Source organism: Patella vulgata, chromosome 6, assembly GCF_932274485.2.
Source record: "Patella vulgata chromosome 6, xgPatVulg1.2, whole genome shotgun sequence".
In the NCBI taxonomy this organism is placed as follows: domain Eukaryota; kingdom Metazoa; phylum Mollusca; class Gastropoda; family Patellidae; genus Patella; species Patella vulgata.
In genome coordinates this window covers 40,323,512-40,344,490 of record NC_065884.2, presented here as the reverse complement: position 1 = coordinate 40,344,490, position 20,979 = coordinate 40,323,512, and the positions used below count along the sequence as shown (strand labels likewise).

The window sequence follows — 20,979 nt, the reverse complement described above, 5'->3', positions numbered from 1 at the left end:
ACTTTTTTGGACCAGTAAAATCTCATTCGGTCCAGCAATAGTTGGAATAATACCTGCCCAAATGTCCAGTAAAAAAAATATCATTTCGCCATGGACTGCAGGGTACATGTATATGCAGTAGGAAATCGACAAGTTGGACGTACAAAAGAATGGAATCATTCAGAAAGTGTACTCAAAATAAGTAAATTATAACGGGGTGAAGACGAGAATTAACACACTCGTGGATATTGTATAAATATATGAGGCGCATGTAATGTACACGTATGTGTGTGTGAAATGGCTTTATTCAATATCTGCTCCCACCGAAATGAATGTGGTGACATAAAGTAGATGTATATTGTCACAGCGGATATTATTCGCCGAGTAAAACAGCGTAAGAATATACATGTAGTCCCAATCTTTTGGCGCGTTTCTGACCACGTAACATACCGTTAAGCGACCCGCGGAGTGATTTACTGTACGTGCTGTATGGATGATTGATTTAGATTAACCGAAGCTGCGAGTAATGAAGTAATGTGTAAAAGCTCATCGTATATAATTTAAAGTTTGGATTTGATAGCAGCCCCAAATTGACGGATTACATCTAAGTTATAAACGAAGATGAATTGATATGTTTAAAAAATTATAAGTTGTTCATAGTTTGCATACATTTTGTTATGTATGTATAAAGTGCGTTGGAGAAAAAATCCTAACCGATACAGAATGCCGGTAAATGTCTTCCCGAGATTACCTAACTCATTTGTTATTCAAACCTGCCTGTACAAAAAAATGTACATTATACATGTACACGTTTCCCGGGAGCATTACTATATTACAACTCCTTTAATTTATTATAGACAATATTAGTTCGACCCTAGCTTAAGGTAGGCTCGCGAATTCCTTGCGAGAAGCACGGCAAAACACGATGTATTCTTATCGAAACATGGTGAATTCCTAGAGAAACACGTCGAATTCCTAGAGAAACACGGTGAATTCCTAGCAAATCTTAGAGAAAAATCGCCGCGGAATCAAGCAAAATTTCACGTGAAATCTAAGAGAATTCTGAGAGGTTTTTTTTCACCGCGTCGCGCGATTTCGGTCCCAAAAATTTGTGAGGAACTGTATATGTCAAGGTTGTGGACCCTGTAGAGGTCACAATTTTAATTCGATTTTGATGAAACTTGAAATGCATTTTTATAACCTAAAGATCTTGGTTCCTTTCGATATTGTCGCATATCGGATCGTAACTTCATGAATTATGGCTCCTGATTATACGAAAAATCGCCTCTTTTAGCTTGTGGTCCCTCTGAAGGTCACACTTATTATCTGATTTTAAAAATCGTTTGAATATATCACCGTAACACCATAATCAAGGTTGAGTTCAAATTTCCTGAAAATCAAACCAAAACTGCCGGACAAAAGTGGCCACCGCTTGTACGTGAAAGGTGTAAAAATATGGTATATCAAGGTTGAGGACCCTGTAGAGGTTACAATTTTAATCCGATTTTGATGAAACTTGAAATGCATGTTTATAACCCAAAGATCTTGGTTCCTTTCGATATTTGCGCATATCGAATTGTAACTTCATGAATTATGGCCCTTGATTGTAGGAAAAATCACTTTCTTTTTAGCTTGTTCTCTATCCATCTCTCAAACATGTGGGCGTATCCTGCCTGGCAGCCGCTGGTTCTGTTTTGTACGGCTTGTAATATATCCTTTATGGGGTTTTCAGGATCACTAAACTTTTAAAAGCCTTCCCCGAACATCCCTAGTGTAGTTTGAACATCTATTTCCTCAAGCAAGGATTTATGTAAACAAGTGTAATATAGCTGTTGGCCTTGATCATCTATATTTAGCTGTGTTTTAGTCAGAACAACTGAGAGCTTTGTGTTGAAGAGTTTTAAAAGCCAGTAACATTTGATTTTTCTCAACCTGAAAGTTTTCCATATCATGTTTCTATTTTGCACATGCATCAAACCAAAAAGAAACTAGAACTGCGATGCAGTAATGACGGGTTTCACCGGTGCCACGTTACTCTAAACATATGTCACTTCCGGTACCAATGAAACCATTAAACAGGTTTCCACCTCATCATTGCACACATCAAATAAAATGGAGGCCGAATCAACCAAATCCAGCAATATCAATTCATTTTATATATTTGTTACATGTAAGTGTACAGTACTTCCGATGATAATGAAAATATTCAATTAGTTTTATGAAATCAGAAATGGCATAAGGCATCACATGGTGAAAATATTATGTAAATCGAATAATAATTGCCACTTTTATAGACCAAAAACCTTAAAAAGTGACTTGTAGAAAACCGTCAATTCCTCTGCAACCATACAAGTTAGAAACCATTTTCTGGAATCTGTATGATCGTATGGGTTTATTCTATTTGTTGATTGGAATCAAATATCATAATTTTAAAAACATAACAACTCAGACTCATTTGAATAAAATATCTGTTTTGAAAGCTAAAAATACAGTTTTTGCCAAAATGACGTTACTTCCGGTGATAATGAAAATCTTAAATTACTTGTATGAAATCGTAAATGGCATTAGGTATCACATAGTGAAAATTTCATGAAAATCGAATAATAATTGACACTTTTATGGACAAAAAACCTTGAAAAGTGACCTGTTGAAAATTACCTATTTCTCTACAACTGAACAAGTTAGAAACCATTTTGTGATACCTATATGATCGTATGGGTTCATTCTATTAGTTGATTAGAATCAAATATCAAAATATTAAACAAACAACAAATACGACTCATTTCAATAAATTATTTGTTTCTAAGGCTAATTTCGTCATTTCCGGTGACATGGAAAATGTTAAATTGAGTTGAACTAGTCACAATTGACATTATGCATCAAATGGTGTCACTTTTATGAAAATCCAATAATAATTGACTCTTTTACAGACACAATAGCGTAAAGAGTGACTCATGCAAAATTGACCATTTCTCTGCAACTGCTCATATTACAAACTAATTTTGAGATAGATTCTCTTCGTATGGATTAATGCTACAAGTTTATGAAAGTTGCGAAGAAATATTTTAAAATATGAAAAGCCTGAATGGGTTGTAAATAGCTCATTTTTTCACCTTTTTTCACCTTTAAATCAAAATGACCCGAAAACGAAATCGAAATTAAAAAAACTGAGCCCGATGTTTTCTGCGCCTTTACAGGGCACACACTTTCAGTCATACCAGATTTGAAAAAATAATATTTGCTTTCAAAAAGTGGTACCGAACTGTCAAAATTGTAGTTTTTGCTAAATTTACGTCACTTCCGTTGCCGAAAGGTAACTTTACCGGTAACAAAAAAAATGACATTTTGGATTACGGAGCATATGAACTTTGTTTTATACAAATCGAGCAATAAATAATTAATCCAGGACTGAAAAACTGAATTAGCCAATGGGGGTCAAGGAAATTTACGATGACAAAAAATGGTGCCATTTTTGGTCAAATCAGATGACTCTTTAACCCTGGGTAAAATACCACATTAAAATATTCATGAATAAAAAAGTTTTTTGTAAAAATTTAAATTTTCAAAATTTGGCGCCTAATATCTCCGACGATTCGTGGAAAATCAAAAATCTAAATAACCGTGGCTATGTGCCTTGTCTCTGGCTATGTCAAAATGTATCCAATGTTAAAATCCGACCATTATTGTTAATATTACGGCAATATTTCAAAAATCGACCAATTCGACGATTTCGGACATTTCGCATTGTCGCAGAACGTTCGAAATAGCTTTAATCTCTAAGTCACACCCACTTTTCCAGTAAAACTGAAGACATCGAATCAATCCGACAAGTAGTTTCTGAGATACAATCAAATTGGAAAAAAAAAAAAAATAATAATAATAATAATAAGAATAATTTTAACAAAAACAATAGTGTTTCACACAAGCTACGCAGTGTGAAACCCTAATAAAATAATTTAAATCTTATTGTTAATCTCAAAATTAACCAATTGAAATGAAAAAATATGTAAATAAAACTTTAATACAATATTGTAAGCCACTCCAAGCACCCTGTCAATGCTGGTTGGTTTACGTGATTCCTTATTTCATCCGGCGGATTTAATAAAGTCGTAACACATTCAAATCTCGTTGTTTTTCCCCTCCCATTACATTTCAGCTCCCCAGGGAGCCACACTTCGAACTCGTTAGTGCTCTTCCTCTTATAAACATGATTACAACACTGTGTCGGTATTCGTGCATATCAGATCTCTCTCCTTAATTTCTAAATCACTCTTCTTATCGAAACTGGGAGAGTTTTTTTTAGGGGAGTGATTTTTTCAATTTGATCATTAAAGGGACCTTTTTTCAGCTTTCCTCTAAAATGCAAAAAACGACAACTGCAATCAGGGGCCGCCATACCCTTATCGAAAGGAACCAAGATCTTTGGGAGATAGACCTATATTTCAAGTTTCGTCAAGATCGGATAAAAATTGTGACCTGTAGAGTGTCCACAAACAAACCGTGGTAAATTTTAAACAGATTTTTTCGATTGTGAACAAACTACTGTATAATTGATATTAAAAACTTGCCTAGGTTTTTGAAATCACCTCCCGTTGAATAAAATCCATTGCACAATTAAATAACCCAATGATAAAAAAAGCTCTCTCTTGAAAGGTCAATGTTTTTATACGCCCACATTTTCATGTGGATAAAAATTGTGACCTGTAGAGTGTCCACAAACAAACCGTGGTAAATTTTAAACAGATTTTTTCGATTGTGAACAAACTACTGTATAATTGATATTAAAAACTTGCCTAGGTTTTTGAAATCACCTCCCGTTGAATAAAATCCATTGCACAATTAAATAACCCAATGATAAAAAAAGCTCTCTCTTGAAAGGTCAATGTTTTTATACGCCCACATTTTCATGTGGACGTATTATGCCGTCGCCCCTGTCCGTCCGGCCGTCTGGCCGTCCGTCCGTCCACAATTGTTTGTGGACACTCTGCAGGTCACAATTCTTATCCGATTTTGACGAAACTTGAAATATAGGTTTATCTCCAAAAGGTCTCGGCTGCTTTCGATATTGGCATGTATCGGATCGAAACTTCATGGATTATGGCCCCTGTTTGTACGAAAAATCACGTTTTTAGCTTGTGGACACTATAGAGGTCACAGTTTTTATTTGATTTTGTTGAAACTTGAAATGTAAGTTGATAACCCAAACATCTCGGTTCCTTTCGATATTCACGCATATTGGACCGTAACTTCCTGAATTATGGCCCCTGATTGTACGAAAAATCATGTTTTTAGCTTGTGGACCCTATAGAGGTCATAATTTTTATCCGATTTAAAATAACGTATTATTATATCACCGTTACACCCAAAGGACGACTGAGTTCGAATTCCGTGAAAATCGTCCCAAAATTGACAGACAAAATGGCCGCCGTTCCTTCTCAACTAGCGTTAAAATATGGTATATCAAGGTTGTGGACCCTACAGAGGTCACAATTTTTATCCGATTTTGTTGAAACTTGAAATGTAAGTTTATAACCCAAAGATCTCGGTTCCTTTCGATATTCGTGCATATCGGACTGTAACTTCCTGAATTATGGCCCCTGATTGTACGAAAAATCACGTTTTTAGCTTGTGGACCCTATAGAAGTCATAATTTTTATCCGATTTAAAAAAACGTTCTATTATATCACCATTACACCCTAAGGATGACTGAGTTCGAATTTCATGAAAATCGGCCCAAAATTGACAGACAAAATGGCCGCCGTTCGTTCTCAAATAGCGTAAAAATATGGTATATCAAGGTTGTGGACCCTATAGAGGTCACAATTTTTATCCGATTTTGTTGAAACTTGAAATGTAAGTTTATAACACAAAGATCCCAGTTCCTTTTGATATATGCGCATATCGAATTGTAATTTCCTGAATTGTAGGAAAAATCACTTTCTTGTTAGCTTGTTCTCTATCCATCTCTCGAAAATGTGGGCGTATCCTGCCTGGCAGCCGCTGGTTATCCGATTTTGTTGAAACTTGAAATGTAAGTTTATAACACAAAGATCTCAGTTCCTTTCGATATTCGCGCATATAGAATTGTAATTTCCTGAATTATGGCCCTTGATTGTAGGAAAAATCACTTTCTTGTTAGCTTGTTCTCTATCCATCTCTCGAAAATGTGGGCGTATCCTGCCTGGCAGCCGCTGGTTGCTTGTATTATCGACTGTGACCATCACAACATTTCACCTGTCACGTGATGAGCTAAACCAACGTAATATGTTGAAGGGGGTTAAAGGTTGACAAATTTTGACAATCACTTCAAAGTTGTGTTGTAATCAAAGCTGCGCACGACTTTTTCGATCCCTTGGCATTGCTAAAAAGATTGATCGATTCAACGAAAATTGTTTGTGATTGTGAACTACATGTACATACCATGTAAGTGAACTGTAGATGAAAATATTTCATCATTTGATATTATTAAGAGGATTGCTCCTTAAGCTTGTGGATGCTTAAACTGCCCAACAGCATATCTGCACCTAAAAATACACGTTCTTATTAAAAAAAAAAAGTCTATAAGTGCAAGTGATTGTGAAGTCTGTTAGGGTAATGTTAAAGGTCATAATAGGATAGATTAAGATAGGTCATTGGGCAACTTGGAGGTTTAGTTGAATATATCAACTATTTCACTGCCTAAAGTAACACAGAACATACTGACATTATACATGAAATATAGTAATTAGCAGCTTCTATTTTCATACATGTCGTTATTAGCCTCATTATTTCACACTCGTGCGATTTATATTTGATAAAAAAAGGATATCAATACAATAAATCTTTAACATACAGTATTTTTCAGCAACAATCACATTCCAAACTACACAATTAATGAATTGAACAAAAAACACACATACTTTTAGTTGGTTTCCTATCTCTTCAAATTAGCATCATTGTTTGAGATGAAGAGTTGTTTTATTGTACATACAATATAATATAAGTAGGGGATGCCAGGAAAGCAATTGTTTGCGCTCAGGCAAATCTGCCCAAATTCATTTCCCGGTGAATTTTTAATCCATTGAAATAACTTCAGACATACCGATACCCAATAATTCTCACTTGATCATTATTCTTACATAACTGAATCAGAAAACACTGAAATATTTAGAATATGGACAGTATCAACTATAAAACAGACTTCGAAAGGCTGCTACCTGAATAATTACATGTAATCATGTTTTTTGAGGAGAGCAAATTTGACTCAAATTTAAATTCAGGTTAGAACTTTGGAAGAGAGAGAAATCCTGAATTTCTGAACTGCTGGCAGTTAAAATGACTTTTAGTAGTATATGGAAAGTGAGATGAATCTGGTGTTTCAGGGATTCCTATCTCTATTTAGTAAAAACAGAATTTCAGAATGATATATTTTGATATTTTCCAGGGCTCCAGAAATATTATTGGGTTTACCATTCTGTGAAGCAATAGATATGTGGTCACTAGGCTGTGTGATAGCGGAATTATTTCTAGGTTGGCCGTTATATCCAGGATCGTCAGAATATGATCAGGTAAACATCAAATACTTTATTAAAGGGCTATTAGGTAAGATGAGATAAAGAGGTGACAGTTCTCTCTACAGTAGTTAAAAAATAGATAATGAAAACAGAATATGCTGAAAATTTCAGTCAAATGTAGGCAAAGTCCAGGCATGATTTTTTTCAGTTTTTCATACTCCCACATTTTCATGTGGACGTATATTGTCGTCGCCCCTGTCCGTCCACAATTATTTGTGGACACTCTACAGGTCACAATTCTTATCCGATTTTGACGAAACTTGTAATATAGGTTTATCTCCAACAGATCTTGGTTGCTTTCGATATTGGGATGTATCGGATCGAAACTTCATGGATTATGTCCCCTGATTGTACGAAAAATCACGTTTTTAGCTTGTGGACCCTATAGAGGTCACAATTTTAATTATACGCCCACATTTTCATGTGGACGTATATTGTCGTCGCCCCTGTCCGTCCGTCCGTCCACAATTGTTTGTAAACAGTCTACAGGTCACAATTTTTATCCGATTTCAATGAAACTTATAATATAGGTTTATCACCCTAAGATCTCGGTTCCTTTCGATATTGGCATCTATCGGACCGTAACTTCATGGATTATGGCCCCTGATTGTACGAAAAATCACGTTTTTGGCTTGTGAACACTGTAGAGGTCACAATTTTTATCCGATTTTGTTGAAACTTAAAATGTAAGTTTATAACCCAAAGATCTCGGTTCCTTTCGATATTCGCGCATATCGGACCGTAACTTCCTGAATTATGGCCCCTGATTGTACGCAAAAACACATTTTTTGGCTTGTGGACCCTATAGAAGTCATAATTTTTATCCGATTTAAAAAACCGTGTTAATATATCACCGTTACACCCTAAGGACGACTGAGTTCGAATTTCGTGAAAATCAGCCCAAATTTGACTGACAAAATGGCCGCCGTTCGTTCTCAAATAGCGTAAAAATGTGGTATAATCAAGGTTGTGGACCCTATAGAGGTCACAATTTTTATCCGATTTTGTTGAAACTTGAAATGTAAGTTTATAACCCAAAGATCTCGGTTCCTTTCGATATTTGCGCATATCGGACCGTAACTTCCTGAATTATGGCCCCTGATTGTACGAAAAATCGCGTTTTTAGCTTGTGGACCCTATAGAGGTCATAATTTTTATCCGATTTAAAAAAAACGTATTATTATATCACCGTTACACTCTAAGGACGGCTGAGTTCGAATTTCGTGAAAATCGGCCCAAAACTGACAGACAAAATGGCCGCCCCTCGTTCTCAAGTAGCGTAAAAATATGGCATATCAAGTTTGTGGACCCTATAGAGGTCACAATTTTTATCCGATTTTGTTGAAATTTGAAATGCAAGTTTATAACCCAAAGATCTCGGTTCCTTTCGATATTTGCGTATATCGAATTGTAATTTCCTGAATTATGGCCCTTGATTGTAGGAAAAATCACTTTCTTTTTAGCTTGTTCTCTATCCATCTCTCGAAAATGTGGCCGTATCCTGCCTGGCAGCCGCTGGTTTTAGCTTGTGGTCCCTCTGGAGGTCACAACTATTATCCGTTTTTAAAAAACGTTTGATTATATCACCATTACACAGTAATGAAGGCTGACTTAGAATTTCGTGAAAATTGGACCAAAACTGCCGGACAAAATGGCTGCCGCTTGTACGCGAATAGTGTAAAAATATGTTATATCAAGGTTGTGGACCCTGTAGAAGTCGCGCGTATAGGATCGTAACTTCCTGAATTATGTCCCCTGATTGTACGAAAAATTCGCCTTTTATATTGCCTTCGCTCCCGTCCGTCCATCCGTCTGTCGGTCCGTCCATAGTCCACAATTTTTTGTGAACGCTCTAACGACAAAAGTTATCATCCAATTGTTTTAAAATTGATATATGTTGTTTACATTAGTGAGATGAAGAAGCCTATTTAATTTCAATAATTTCCGTGTATTAAGTCTAGAGTTACGGCCTTTGTTGAACCTTGTGAACGCTCTAATTCCAAAAGTTAACTTCCGATCTTTGTGAAATTTATATGGAATATTTAAGTTAGTGAAACAAAGAAGCCCATTGAATTTCAACAATTTCTGTTTATTACGTCTAGAGTTATGGCCCTTGTTTCACTTTATTGAACCTTGTGAACGCTCTAACTCCAAAAGTTATCGTACGATCTTTCTGAAAATTATATGCATTATTTAAATTAGTGAGACGAAGAAACCCATTGAATTTCAGCAATTTCCATTTTTTACGTCTGGAGTTATGGCCCTTGTTTCACTTTATTGAACCTTGTGAACAGTCCAACAGTCTATTGAATTTCAGCAATTTCTGTCAATAATTTCTGGAGTTATGGCGATTGTGAACGTTTGTATGACAAAAGTGATCATGTGATCTGTATGAAATTTTAAATGCATTATTTAAATTAGTAAAACGAAAAAGCCTGTCAAATTTCAACAATTTTTGTAGATTACTTCCAGAGTTGAGACGCTTGTTTCAGTTTGTAGAACCTTGTAAACCCTCAAACGACAAAATTTATAATCTGATCTGTATGGAACTGTCTTGTAAAAGCCCCCCAATTTACCTACAAAGGAATAAATATGCGACAACCCTTGACGACTGATCGGACGATTTAGCTGCTGTGGGCATATGTTTTGTTGCCTGGCAACCTATCTTTAGCTTGTGGACCCTATGGAGCCAGAGGTCATAATTTTTATCCCATTTAAAAAAAAACGTTTTAGTATATCACCGTTACACCCTAAGGACAGCTGCGTTCGAATTTTGTGGGCGTATCCTGCCTGGCATTATACATGTATTAATGCTATATCCATTATATTAAATGTTTTGTATACTAAACATTAGCATGGGCCAAACAAATTCCAATGATTTCCTGATAATTACTTAATAATGAGTTGTTACTCTTAATCAGATTTTGGGGGGTTGGATGGCCGAATGGTTAGCTTGTGCGCGCTGTATCATAATACCTGTCATTGAGTCAACTGGCGTGGTTTTGAATCCCCGGTTGTATGTGACAAGGAGTAGGGTCGCCTGTCCCACCTCATGGATTTTCTCCGGTTTCCTCCCATTCCTAAAGACCCCTACGCGCAAGCGAATTATTGAAATAAAATTAAACCATATGTTAGTCCCGAAATGACAGCGACCCATCTACGTCATACTTTCCAGAATGTGACACTGCCCTGGTTAGCCGCCAATTAAAACGCACCCGTGATCATTTTGGGGCGGGTCTTATCGACGAGACACCGTTTTGTTTAGACAACAGAGTAAAAATAACCCACACACGTGTGTTTTATGTAAACACGCCCAGTCGCTGACACTCGCGTAAAAGCGATATATAATATTTGCTATGGGTAATATTGCAATAAATTCTTTACCATTGTAAACTTTCTTCAGAGTTTCAATCTGTTTATCTTTCAAAACAATGTTAGATACTCCTAAATTTGTTTTCGCAAACAAAACTGCCTCTGTGAAATTATCTGTCATAGGCGCCGCCATATTGAATAATAAGGGAACTTTTTTGTGATTCGGCTCTGATTATTTTGACATCTTTCATACACACAACGGCTAAATAAACATATTTAATTTCATTCAATATGACAATAGAAGAGAAATAAATACTTCTAAAAATTTCTAAAAGCATACTCAGTGTTTTCGACTAAAATCGTCGATGTAGGAATTAAAATGTCGGTTAATTAGCTTAGGGCCTATTCTCAGCCAGAGCTAGCTGTAGATAGGCAGCCTAAGTTTGGGATGATTTTTTACATGCTAAATAAAGCATAATATTAAGAATTTAAGATTAATATAATAAAATATAATCATATATTTTAATAACCTAAAATTTAAACATTTATCGGGCATGCAACTGTTGCTAACGTTACATAAGGACAGACGTGGACATTTTATAGATAACTGTATTACTTGAATTATTGTTTTTATCTAAAAATAAAAATAGTCCACAATGAAAGGTATTAATAAATTGTATAGTATTTCTACCCTTGGGCGAGTTTTAAATTTAAAATCGGACAAAAAGTATTTTAAAAGCACGTACTAACGTTACGTAAGGACAGACGGTTTATTTAATCGGTCTGACAATTGACACGTTAGCACTTTTTTGCGGGGGTCAAAGTCATTTTGATTGAGTGAATAAGGCCATGTTTATGCATCGGGAATCGGAAATATATGCTGATTTTGAAGATAAGAAAAATATTTAAAAACTCTTTTTCTCTTTTCTAATAAAACCATTACATTTGTTAAATACCCACTGGTACACTTTATAATAAAACATGCCATTACTTAACCCTTTTAGATTCAGAAGGCAATTTTTCGCAACTGGTGAACCACTGTGGGGGGGAATAATTTTAGTGAATAAATTTGAAGCCAGGATCAAATCTAAAATTATTATATCTTTACAACTATGTTATCAAAATTCACCAAAGTTGGTGAGACATATGCTTATACACCACATTATTTGAAAATGCAAAAAACTTTGTAATTGGAACAATTTTACCCAGGTAAATACAGGTGTGGCTCAGGTAAAAATTATAAACCAAGATAAAAAATATTTTATTTTCTCAAAAATTGATTAATTTAAGTAAAAACAACATAAATAATGAATTTTGGAAACAACAAGTTAAAAGTTTAAAAAATAAAATGGAGTATCACAGGTGAAAATACAGGTAAATTGAGGTGTACTAAGAAATGTACAAATTGTCACCAAATGTTTCACTAACCATTTTAAATTAAAACATTTCAAATGATAATAACTGTAACAGCAACAACAATGGTGAAAACTGCACTTACAGGTAAATACAGGTAAATTCAGGTGTAATAAATAAATAAGCAACTTGTGTACACCATTTCTTCAATTTCAATGAAACATAACAGGATAAAAAAAAAATCAACTTTTAATAAATTCAATATTCAGTTGCATTACATTAAAATACAATTGCAATTAATGAACACATTTCCAATCACCAATTACAAAAAATATCAACAATCAATAATGTCATTTGATCAAATTGAAGCATTACAGCTATAATACTCATACCAGTATATTAGTAATACTAAATGTTTTCTTAATTTCAGATAAACTATATAAGCTTTACATGTAGCAAAATATTGGCACTCTTTTACAAACGACACAAGTTCATGTTTTCACTTTACTAAGCAAATTGATCATTTTATAATAATACACAATTATCATTTTCATTAGATATGTTGACAAGTATTGAAGTAACTGTAATCAAAATCCAGCATGATAAATGTTTTCTCCATTTTCAGAAAACAAACTATTTATACATGTAGTAAAATATTGGCACCCTTTTACAAAAAAGTTATAGTCACAAATACTGAAGCTTTCAATAATTAACATGTTTACTTTAGTTTAAATGATAACCAGGAAAACATCTGCGGCATAGACCCACTCCACACTCTTGACACCATGTGGTTATACACTACTGTGCAGGAGTTTGGGACTAGAATCACCGGACACCGCGGAAAAACACCGTATTTCACGGTGGAATCTTGGAGAATCGCGAGCGAAACGGCAGCTAGCCAAATCACCGCGAAATCGGGTGTTTCACGGTGAATTATGGTGTTTCGCGGTGGAACACGGTGAATCGCTTGAGTGCCGATATCATCCCGATGTAAGCATGTTGACGAAAAATATAATTTATTTAAGTTGAATACAAGATATGTTAACCGTTAGCCAGGCAGCTACGATCGTATTTTTTATTTCTAACACACTGTACATGTATAACGTGGTGCCACAATGTACGCGTATGCAAACAATGAATAACTTACGATTTTTTATACGGATCATTTCATCTTATTGGCTGCTATCAAATCCAAACTTTAAATTATATACGATGAGATTTTACACAATACTTCATTACTCGCGTGTGTGAAATAGCTTTATTTAACGCCCGCTTCAGTTAATCTAAATCAGTTGTACCCTCCATAAATCACAGTGCCATATGTCATACATGTAAATCACTCCGCGAGGCTGTTAACCGTTAGTCACGTAGTCATAAACGCGCGAAATCATGGGATGTTGGGTCTGACACAGGGACTATATTCTTAGGAAATATTGACTGTCACCGGTACATGATAATAATGTCACCGGTACATGATAATAATGTATTATGACGTATTAAACAATATGGGTGGGAAAACACTATTTCACGGTGGAATCTTTGAGAATCGCTAGCGAAATGGCAGCTAGCCAAATCACCGCGAAATAGGTTGTTTCACGGTGGAACACGATGAATCGCTTGAGTGCCGATATCATCCCGATGTAAGCATGTTGACGAAAAATGTAATTTATTTAAGTTGAATACAAGATATGTTAACCGTTAGCCAGGCAGCTACGATTGTTTTTTTTTATTTCTAACACACTGTACATGTATAACGTGGTGCCACAATGTACGCGTATGCAAACAATAAATAACTTACAATTTTTTAAACGTATCATTTCATCTTATTGGCTGCTATCAAATCCAAACTTTAAATTATATACGATGAGATTTTACACAATACTTCATTACTCGCGTGTGTGAAATAGCTTTATTTAACGCCCACTTCAGTTAATCTAAATCAGTTGTACCCTCCATAAATCACAGTGCCATATGTCATACATGTAAATCACTCCGCGAGGCTGTTAACCGTTAGTCACGTAGTCATAAACGCGCGAAATCATGGGATGTTGGGTCCGACACAGGGACTATATTCTTAGCAAATATTGACTGTCACCGGTACATGATAATAATGTCACCGGTACATGATAATAATGTATTATGACGTATTAAACAATATGGGTGGGAAAACACTATTTCACGGTGGAATCTTTGAGAATCGCTAGCGAAATGGCAGCTAGCCAAATCACCGCGAAATAGGTTGTTTCACGGTGGAACACGATGAATCGCTTGAGTGCCGATATCATCCCGATGTAAGCATGTTGACGAAAAATGTAATTTATTTAAGTTGAATACAAGATATGTTAACCGTTAGCCAGGCAGCTACGATTGTTTTTTTTTATTTCTAACACACTGTACATGTATAACGTGGTGCCACAATGTACGCGTATGCAAACAATAAATAACTTACAATTTTTTAAACGTATCATTTCATCTTATTGGCTGCTATCAAATCCAAACTTTAAATTATATACGATGAGATTTTACACAATACTTCATTACTCTCGTGTGTGAAATAGCTTTATTTAACGCCCGCTTCAGTTAATCTAAATCAGTTGTACCCTCCATAAATCACAGTGCCATATGTCATACATGTAAATCACTCCGCGAGGCTGTTAACCGTTAGTCACGTAGTCATAAACGCGCGAAATCATGGGCTGTTGGGTCCGACACAGGGACTATATTCTTAGCAAATATTGACTGTCACCGGTACATCATGATAATGTATTATGACGCATTAAACAATATGGGTGGGAAAACACTATTTCACGGTGGAATCTTTGAGAATCGCTAGCGAATTCTCAACCACCAAGCTAACAGACAAAGGCTTTCGACAAATCTACAGGAAGCCATGTCATTGTTTAAATTTGACCCATTCAGGTGGTTAATACCATGTAATCATCAGATTCAAGCTCTTCTCTATACAAACAAAGTCTAGCTCCCTAAGAAAACATCCCTTTTCACGGGTAAGTTCATAGCACTTTATTATTTCAAAGAAAACAGAAACATATTAAAACAAACACAATTATCAGTTTATTAAAACAACTCTTTATTATTGGTTCGAGTAGTCCACTACTGATGTCTTCCGTTTTGCTCGAAAATACAGAATAACTGTAACATAATTACTTATTTCCACGCAATTTTACTTGCTCAAAGCCCCGAATAGAGTGTCAATTGTAGCCGTGATTAAGAATTATTGCAGCTAGTACCTGTAACACGGGTGAGTACAGATAATACGAATTAATCACTACTCAGTTATCGTTGTTTTAACTGATTTTCTTTGATGTGCTTCATGGTGAAAAATACCACGGGTAAGTACATAACATTTTATAATCTCAAAGAAAACAGATGCCTATTAAAACAAACATAATTATCAATTTATTAAAACAACAATTAAAACATCACTCTATTGATTCGACTCTCGAGTAGTCCAGTACTAATGTCTAAAATATTAAAAACAAACGCAATTATTAACTTAATAAAATAACACTTTATTGTGGTCATGGATTCGTACAAAATAATTGAATCATTCAGAAAGTGTATTCAAAATAAGTAAATTATAACGGGGTGAAGGCGAGAATTAACACATGTGGCCATTGTATAAATATATGACATGCGCACACACGTCTCTGTGTGTGAAATGGCTTTACTCAATATCCTCTTCCACCGAAATGAATTGGGCGACATAAAGTAGATGTATATTGTCAGAGCGGAGATTTCTACGGCTGCTCAAAATCCCCCTCCCACCTATATTGTTTTAATACGTCATAATACATTATTATCATATACCGGTGACAGTCAAGATTTGCTAAGAATATAGTCCCCGTGTCAAACCCAACAGCTCATGTTTTCGCGCGTTTCTGACCACATAACTAATGGTTAACCGCCTCGCGGAGTGATTTATGGCAATGCATTGTGATCTATGGCACTGTGATTTATGGAGGGTTGAGTTAGATTAACTGTGTGTAATGGAGTAATTTGTAAATTATCATCTATAGAATTTAAAGTTTGGATTTGATAGCAGCCAATAATTGTTGGGTTACATCTAACTTATAGACGAAGATGTAATGATACATTTAAAAAATTGTAAGTTGTTTATTTTGGCTACATTTTGGCCGGCGTTATGTATGTACATGTATACAGAGCGTTGGGAAAAAAACTCGTAACCGATACAGAATGCCGGTAAATGTCTTTCCGAGATTACCTAACTCATTTTTTATTCAAAACGGCCTGTACTTTATACAGGGAGCAGGTCGTTTCATCCCATGTACACGTTTTCCCGGGAGCATTACTATATTACAACTCCTTCAATTTATTATAGACAATATTACATGTAGTTCGACCCTAGCTTAAGGTAGGCTCGCGAATTCCTTGCGGGAAGCACGGCAAAACACGGTGAATTCCTAGAGAAACACTGTGAATTCCTAGAGAAACACTGTGAATTCCTAGAGAAACACTGTGAATTCCTAGAGAAACACCGCAAATTCCTAGAGAAACACCGCGAATTCCTAGAGAAACACCGCAAATTCCTAGAGAATCGCCGCGGAATCAAGTGAAATTTCACCGTGAAATCTAAGAGAATTTGGAGTGTTTTTTTTTCGCCGCGTCGCCGCAATTTCAGTCCAAAAAATTTGGGAGGAACTGTACGCGTACCTTTAAACCCTACATCCCTTGATTGTGCACAGCTCACACACTGTTTATGCTTTTTATCAGGAATAGATTCTAAGTAATGCTGTATGCTAGAAAGTACTCTGTTTTGAGTTGTGAGGCTGGGACGACCAGTTTTTCTGTGTGGCTGTTTATAGCCATTTATAAGTCCGTCTACTAACTGTATCATGAAGTTGAGATGATTGAGTTTTTTTCCATTTATATTGTTATTGTTCTTATAGCACAAATATGCATTAGTTACAGTTCTGTCAATAAGATGGAAGACAACTTTCCGCCAGCACTTTACAGTTCTCAATTCTGCTGCATAATGATCTGTCATTTGATCACTGAGGTCAACCCCTCCCATACTGTGATTGTACTCGTTCACTACCTGAGGAACGAGTCTGTTGTCTTTCTTAGTTAGCTTGACATCATTAGCGGAACCATGCGTTGTTAAAAACCTAACTTGTCTGTGATTGTACCAATTGACTGCCAACAACTGACCTTTGCGTACAGCAATAATTTCGTTTTTTTTTTTAAAAGTTTGTTTGATTCCTGGGGGCAATCCCTTACAGTTTGAACGAACCGTGCCTGTAACATATATTTGTTTAGACAACATATTATTACATAAGTCTATACTAGTATAGTAATTGTCTACAATTAAATGATGATACTTTCCACCGTGGTTTCTCAACAATTTATCACATACATCATACGGCTGTCCATATTGTGAAGTTTTTATACTTGATGTGTGGTATAAGGTCTGATACAAATATCCAGTCCTAGAATCAGACAGGTTATATTCTCTTGGTCCCCACTGATGATGTTTTTTAATTCTTATGTAGTTCACAAGATCGTGTCTGCCCTTAAAACCAACTATGCTTTCATCTATACCTATGTTACATGACAGAAGATATACACGTGCCCAAGACGTATTAAAATGGTCTAAAACGGACTGAAATTTGTAAATGGGATTATAATTAAAAGTTCCTTTTTTCGGCTCCATCGAACTGTCGCTGACATGAAAACAATGAAGGAGTAGTTTAAAACTTTCATACGTGAAAGTGTTTCTATATTGGTGTCTCTTGGGATAAGTCTTTCACATTCCAATACTGTTCTAATGTAGGCTTTCGTACTAAGCCCATATTTATAATCAACCCCATAAACGCTCTCATTTGATGTACATCAGTTGGAATCCATAAAGGCAGTCTAGATCTGGGCGGTATATTTTCATATTTATCATATCTATATTGAAAGTATTTGTTTGTTTCGTCTACAAAAAACTGCCAAAGAGATTTATTATTTGTAAAATTGGTTGATTCAAAAAATTTATCAAAATACTTCACAGGTTCATGACAGTTCTCTGGATTCCACACAGACCCGGACTCGACTGTAAAATCATGTAAGATTGGGGGCCTGTCATTTTGCCCATCATTCACATGTATCCAAATGTCGTCTAATTGGTCTTCTGTACCAAAATTATCATCTTGATGTACTAGTTTTTCAACGTCATTAGGCCTAATATTTATTGTCGACTTCGTCGAGCATCTTCTTGGTTTGTTTACATTATTTACATCTCGTTCTTGACATTCTCGATCTGATTCACTTGAATCTGACTCGTATGCAGACAGTTCATCAATGTCAATATCGCTGCCACTGTCAGACGAACAATTTTCTTCATCAGAAATATGGATCATGTCAACAACATCATACTACAGTAAACGTATTAGCGCGAGGACGCTTACGGGGTTTCGTGGCAGACGCCATGTTATTGACAGTTCCAGACCGGACCGTCTGTTTATGTTATCACTAAGTAACGGTAATATCCGGCTTCAAATCAAAACAATATAAGAGTTACCGTTCTTAAAAATTAGATCATGCATTTCTTTCACCCATTAGTTGATAGAAATAGAATTATCTCATACAGCCAATCGTGTACATTGTTACTTTGGCGACTTACGGTGAAACGACATTAATGTCGCTATCCCCGTAAAGCGCGTGTGTCGGAAAACCAAAAGGGTTAATAATGAGTTGTTACTCTTAATCAGATTTTGGGGGGTTGGATGGCCGAATGGTTAGCACGTGCGCGCTGTATCATAAGACCTGTCATTGAGTCAACTGGCGTGGTTTCGAATCCCCGGTTGTACGTGACAAGGAGTAGGGTCGCCTGTCCCACCTCGTGGGTTTTCTCCGGGTGCTCCGGTTTCCTCCCATTGCTAAAGACCCCTACGAGCAAGCGAATTATTGAAATAAAATTAAACCATATGTTAGTCCTTAAATGACCTAGTTTGTGTCGAGTAGATGTTAAAGTTAAACCCCATTTCTCTTTCTCTCTCTCTTAATCAGATTTTAGCGTATTATAAATGATTATTACCGACAAAATTAAAAATATGCGACAACTCTTGTTGACTGCCCGGACGATTTATCGGCTGTGGGCGTATGTTTTGTTGCCTGGCAACCTATCTTTACGTTAAATCATCCATTACAAAAAAATCATCCATTACAAAACGTATTCAAATCCACTATATGTCGCAGGATAACAATGGTGTCAAAAGTTGTTTATGGTCTTATTCTAATTGATAATTCAATCTGATTAAAATACAGATCTATATTTCATTTGGTTTTTTTTATACTTTCGATGGCCTACACTACATGAAGATCTGACAAGTTGTAGCGATAGGTCACGTCAGGGGTCAAAAGACCGACTTATGACCTTATGACGTCAGACATTTGATTAACCAATCAGCATTGATGTTACTAGTGGATTACCCACAGTTCCGTGAAAAACACGCCTAATGCTCGCCGTAACAGACCGTTTCATTGGCTTATCCCTGACACCATTCAGAACACGAGTTAAATAACAAGTAAAACGAAATTTTGAATTATAAAAACGAAACGAATTAGGATCTGTGTTTTAACCAGATTGATTGATAATTTAGATAACATTTAAGGCCTAAAGAAAGACCTGCAATAGGCAGATTTAGCTTTTGCATAATGCATGATTGATATATGTTGGGTTTATGTATGTTTGGTTGTTTTTTTTCCATGAATGTCATCAATACAGAAAATGTTTATGAAGTGGATTGTAACGCTGTTTCACTAATTGTGCTTTCTTTTTTTAGATACGATATATTTCACAGACTCAAGGTCTGCCAGCTGAGCATATGTTAAGTTCAGCTACAAAAACTTCACGATTTTTTATGCGAGACAATACAGATACCAGTTATCCTTTCTGGAGGTTGAAGGTACGTTTAAATTGTACCGTCTGTGACTAGAGTTATTATGAACTGAAATGTATGATAATAGGGAGATTATGTATTATAATTTGATTGTGGTCCCATCAAACTTTATTGTCCTGTCAAAGTTGGATATTTAATTTTGTCTGAAAACTGCTGTGTTTATCCTCCAGAAAAAGATGTGTATATTTCTAAAAGACATTTCATTGCAGATGTCCCCATGATATTCTCCTCCCCTATCTCGCCAATGTCTTGTAGGGTTCTGTTGAGATAAAACAGCCCCAAAGAACCTAGTTTGATCATTGATACCATATTTGCCCCACTATATCATTCTGACCGAACGCAGAAGGCCTATTAAAACATTTTAGGTCATTTTCTCCGTATAGTTTGCAAACAGCGAGGGGATGTTTTATTTTTATACGCCCACATTTTCATGTGGACGTATATTGTCGTCGCCCCTGTCCGTCCGGATGTCCGGACGTCCGTCCACAATTGTTTGTGAACAGTCTACAGGTCACAATTTTTATCCGATTTCAATGAAACTTGAAATATAGATTTATCACCCTAAAATCTCGGTTCCTTTCGATATTGTCATGTATCGGACCGTAACTTCATGGATTATGGCCCCTGATTGTACGAAAAATCACGTTTTTAGCTTGTGAACACTGTAGAGGTCACAATTTTTATCCGATTTAGTTTAAACTTGAAATGTATGATTATAACCCAAAGATCTCGGTTCCTTTCGATATTCACACATATCGGAACGTAACTTCCTGAATTATGGCCCCTGATTGTACAAAAAATCGCATTTTTAGCTTGTGGACCCTATAGAGGTCATAATTTTTATCCGTATTATTATA

At 35.8% G+C, this 20,979-nt stretch overlaps 1 protein-coding gene across 3 annotated transcripts in view; it reads left to right on the top strand.

The window, feature by feature from the left end:
• LOC126825376 (homeodomain-interacting protein kinase 2) overlaps positions 1 to 20,979 on the top strand; it is a 157,181-nt gene that overhangs the window by 54,147 nt on the left and 82,055 nt on the right. For all 3 annotated transcript variants that reach the window (XM_050554977.2, XM_050554976.2, XM_050554978.2), the window contains exons 3-4: positions 7,403 to 7,526; positions 20,006 to 20,128. In XM_050554977.2, the coding sequence (XP_050410934.1) occupies positions 7,403 to 7,526; positions 20,006 to 20,128 (247 nt within the window). The remainder of the gene's footprint in view (positions 1 to 7,402; positions 7,527 to 20,005; positions 20,129 to 20,979) is intronic.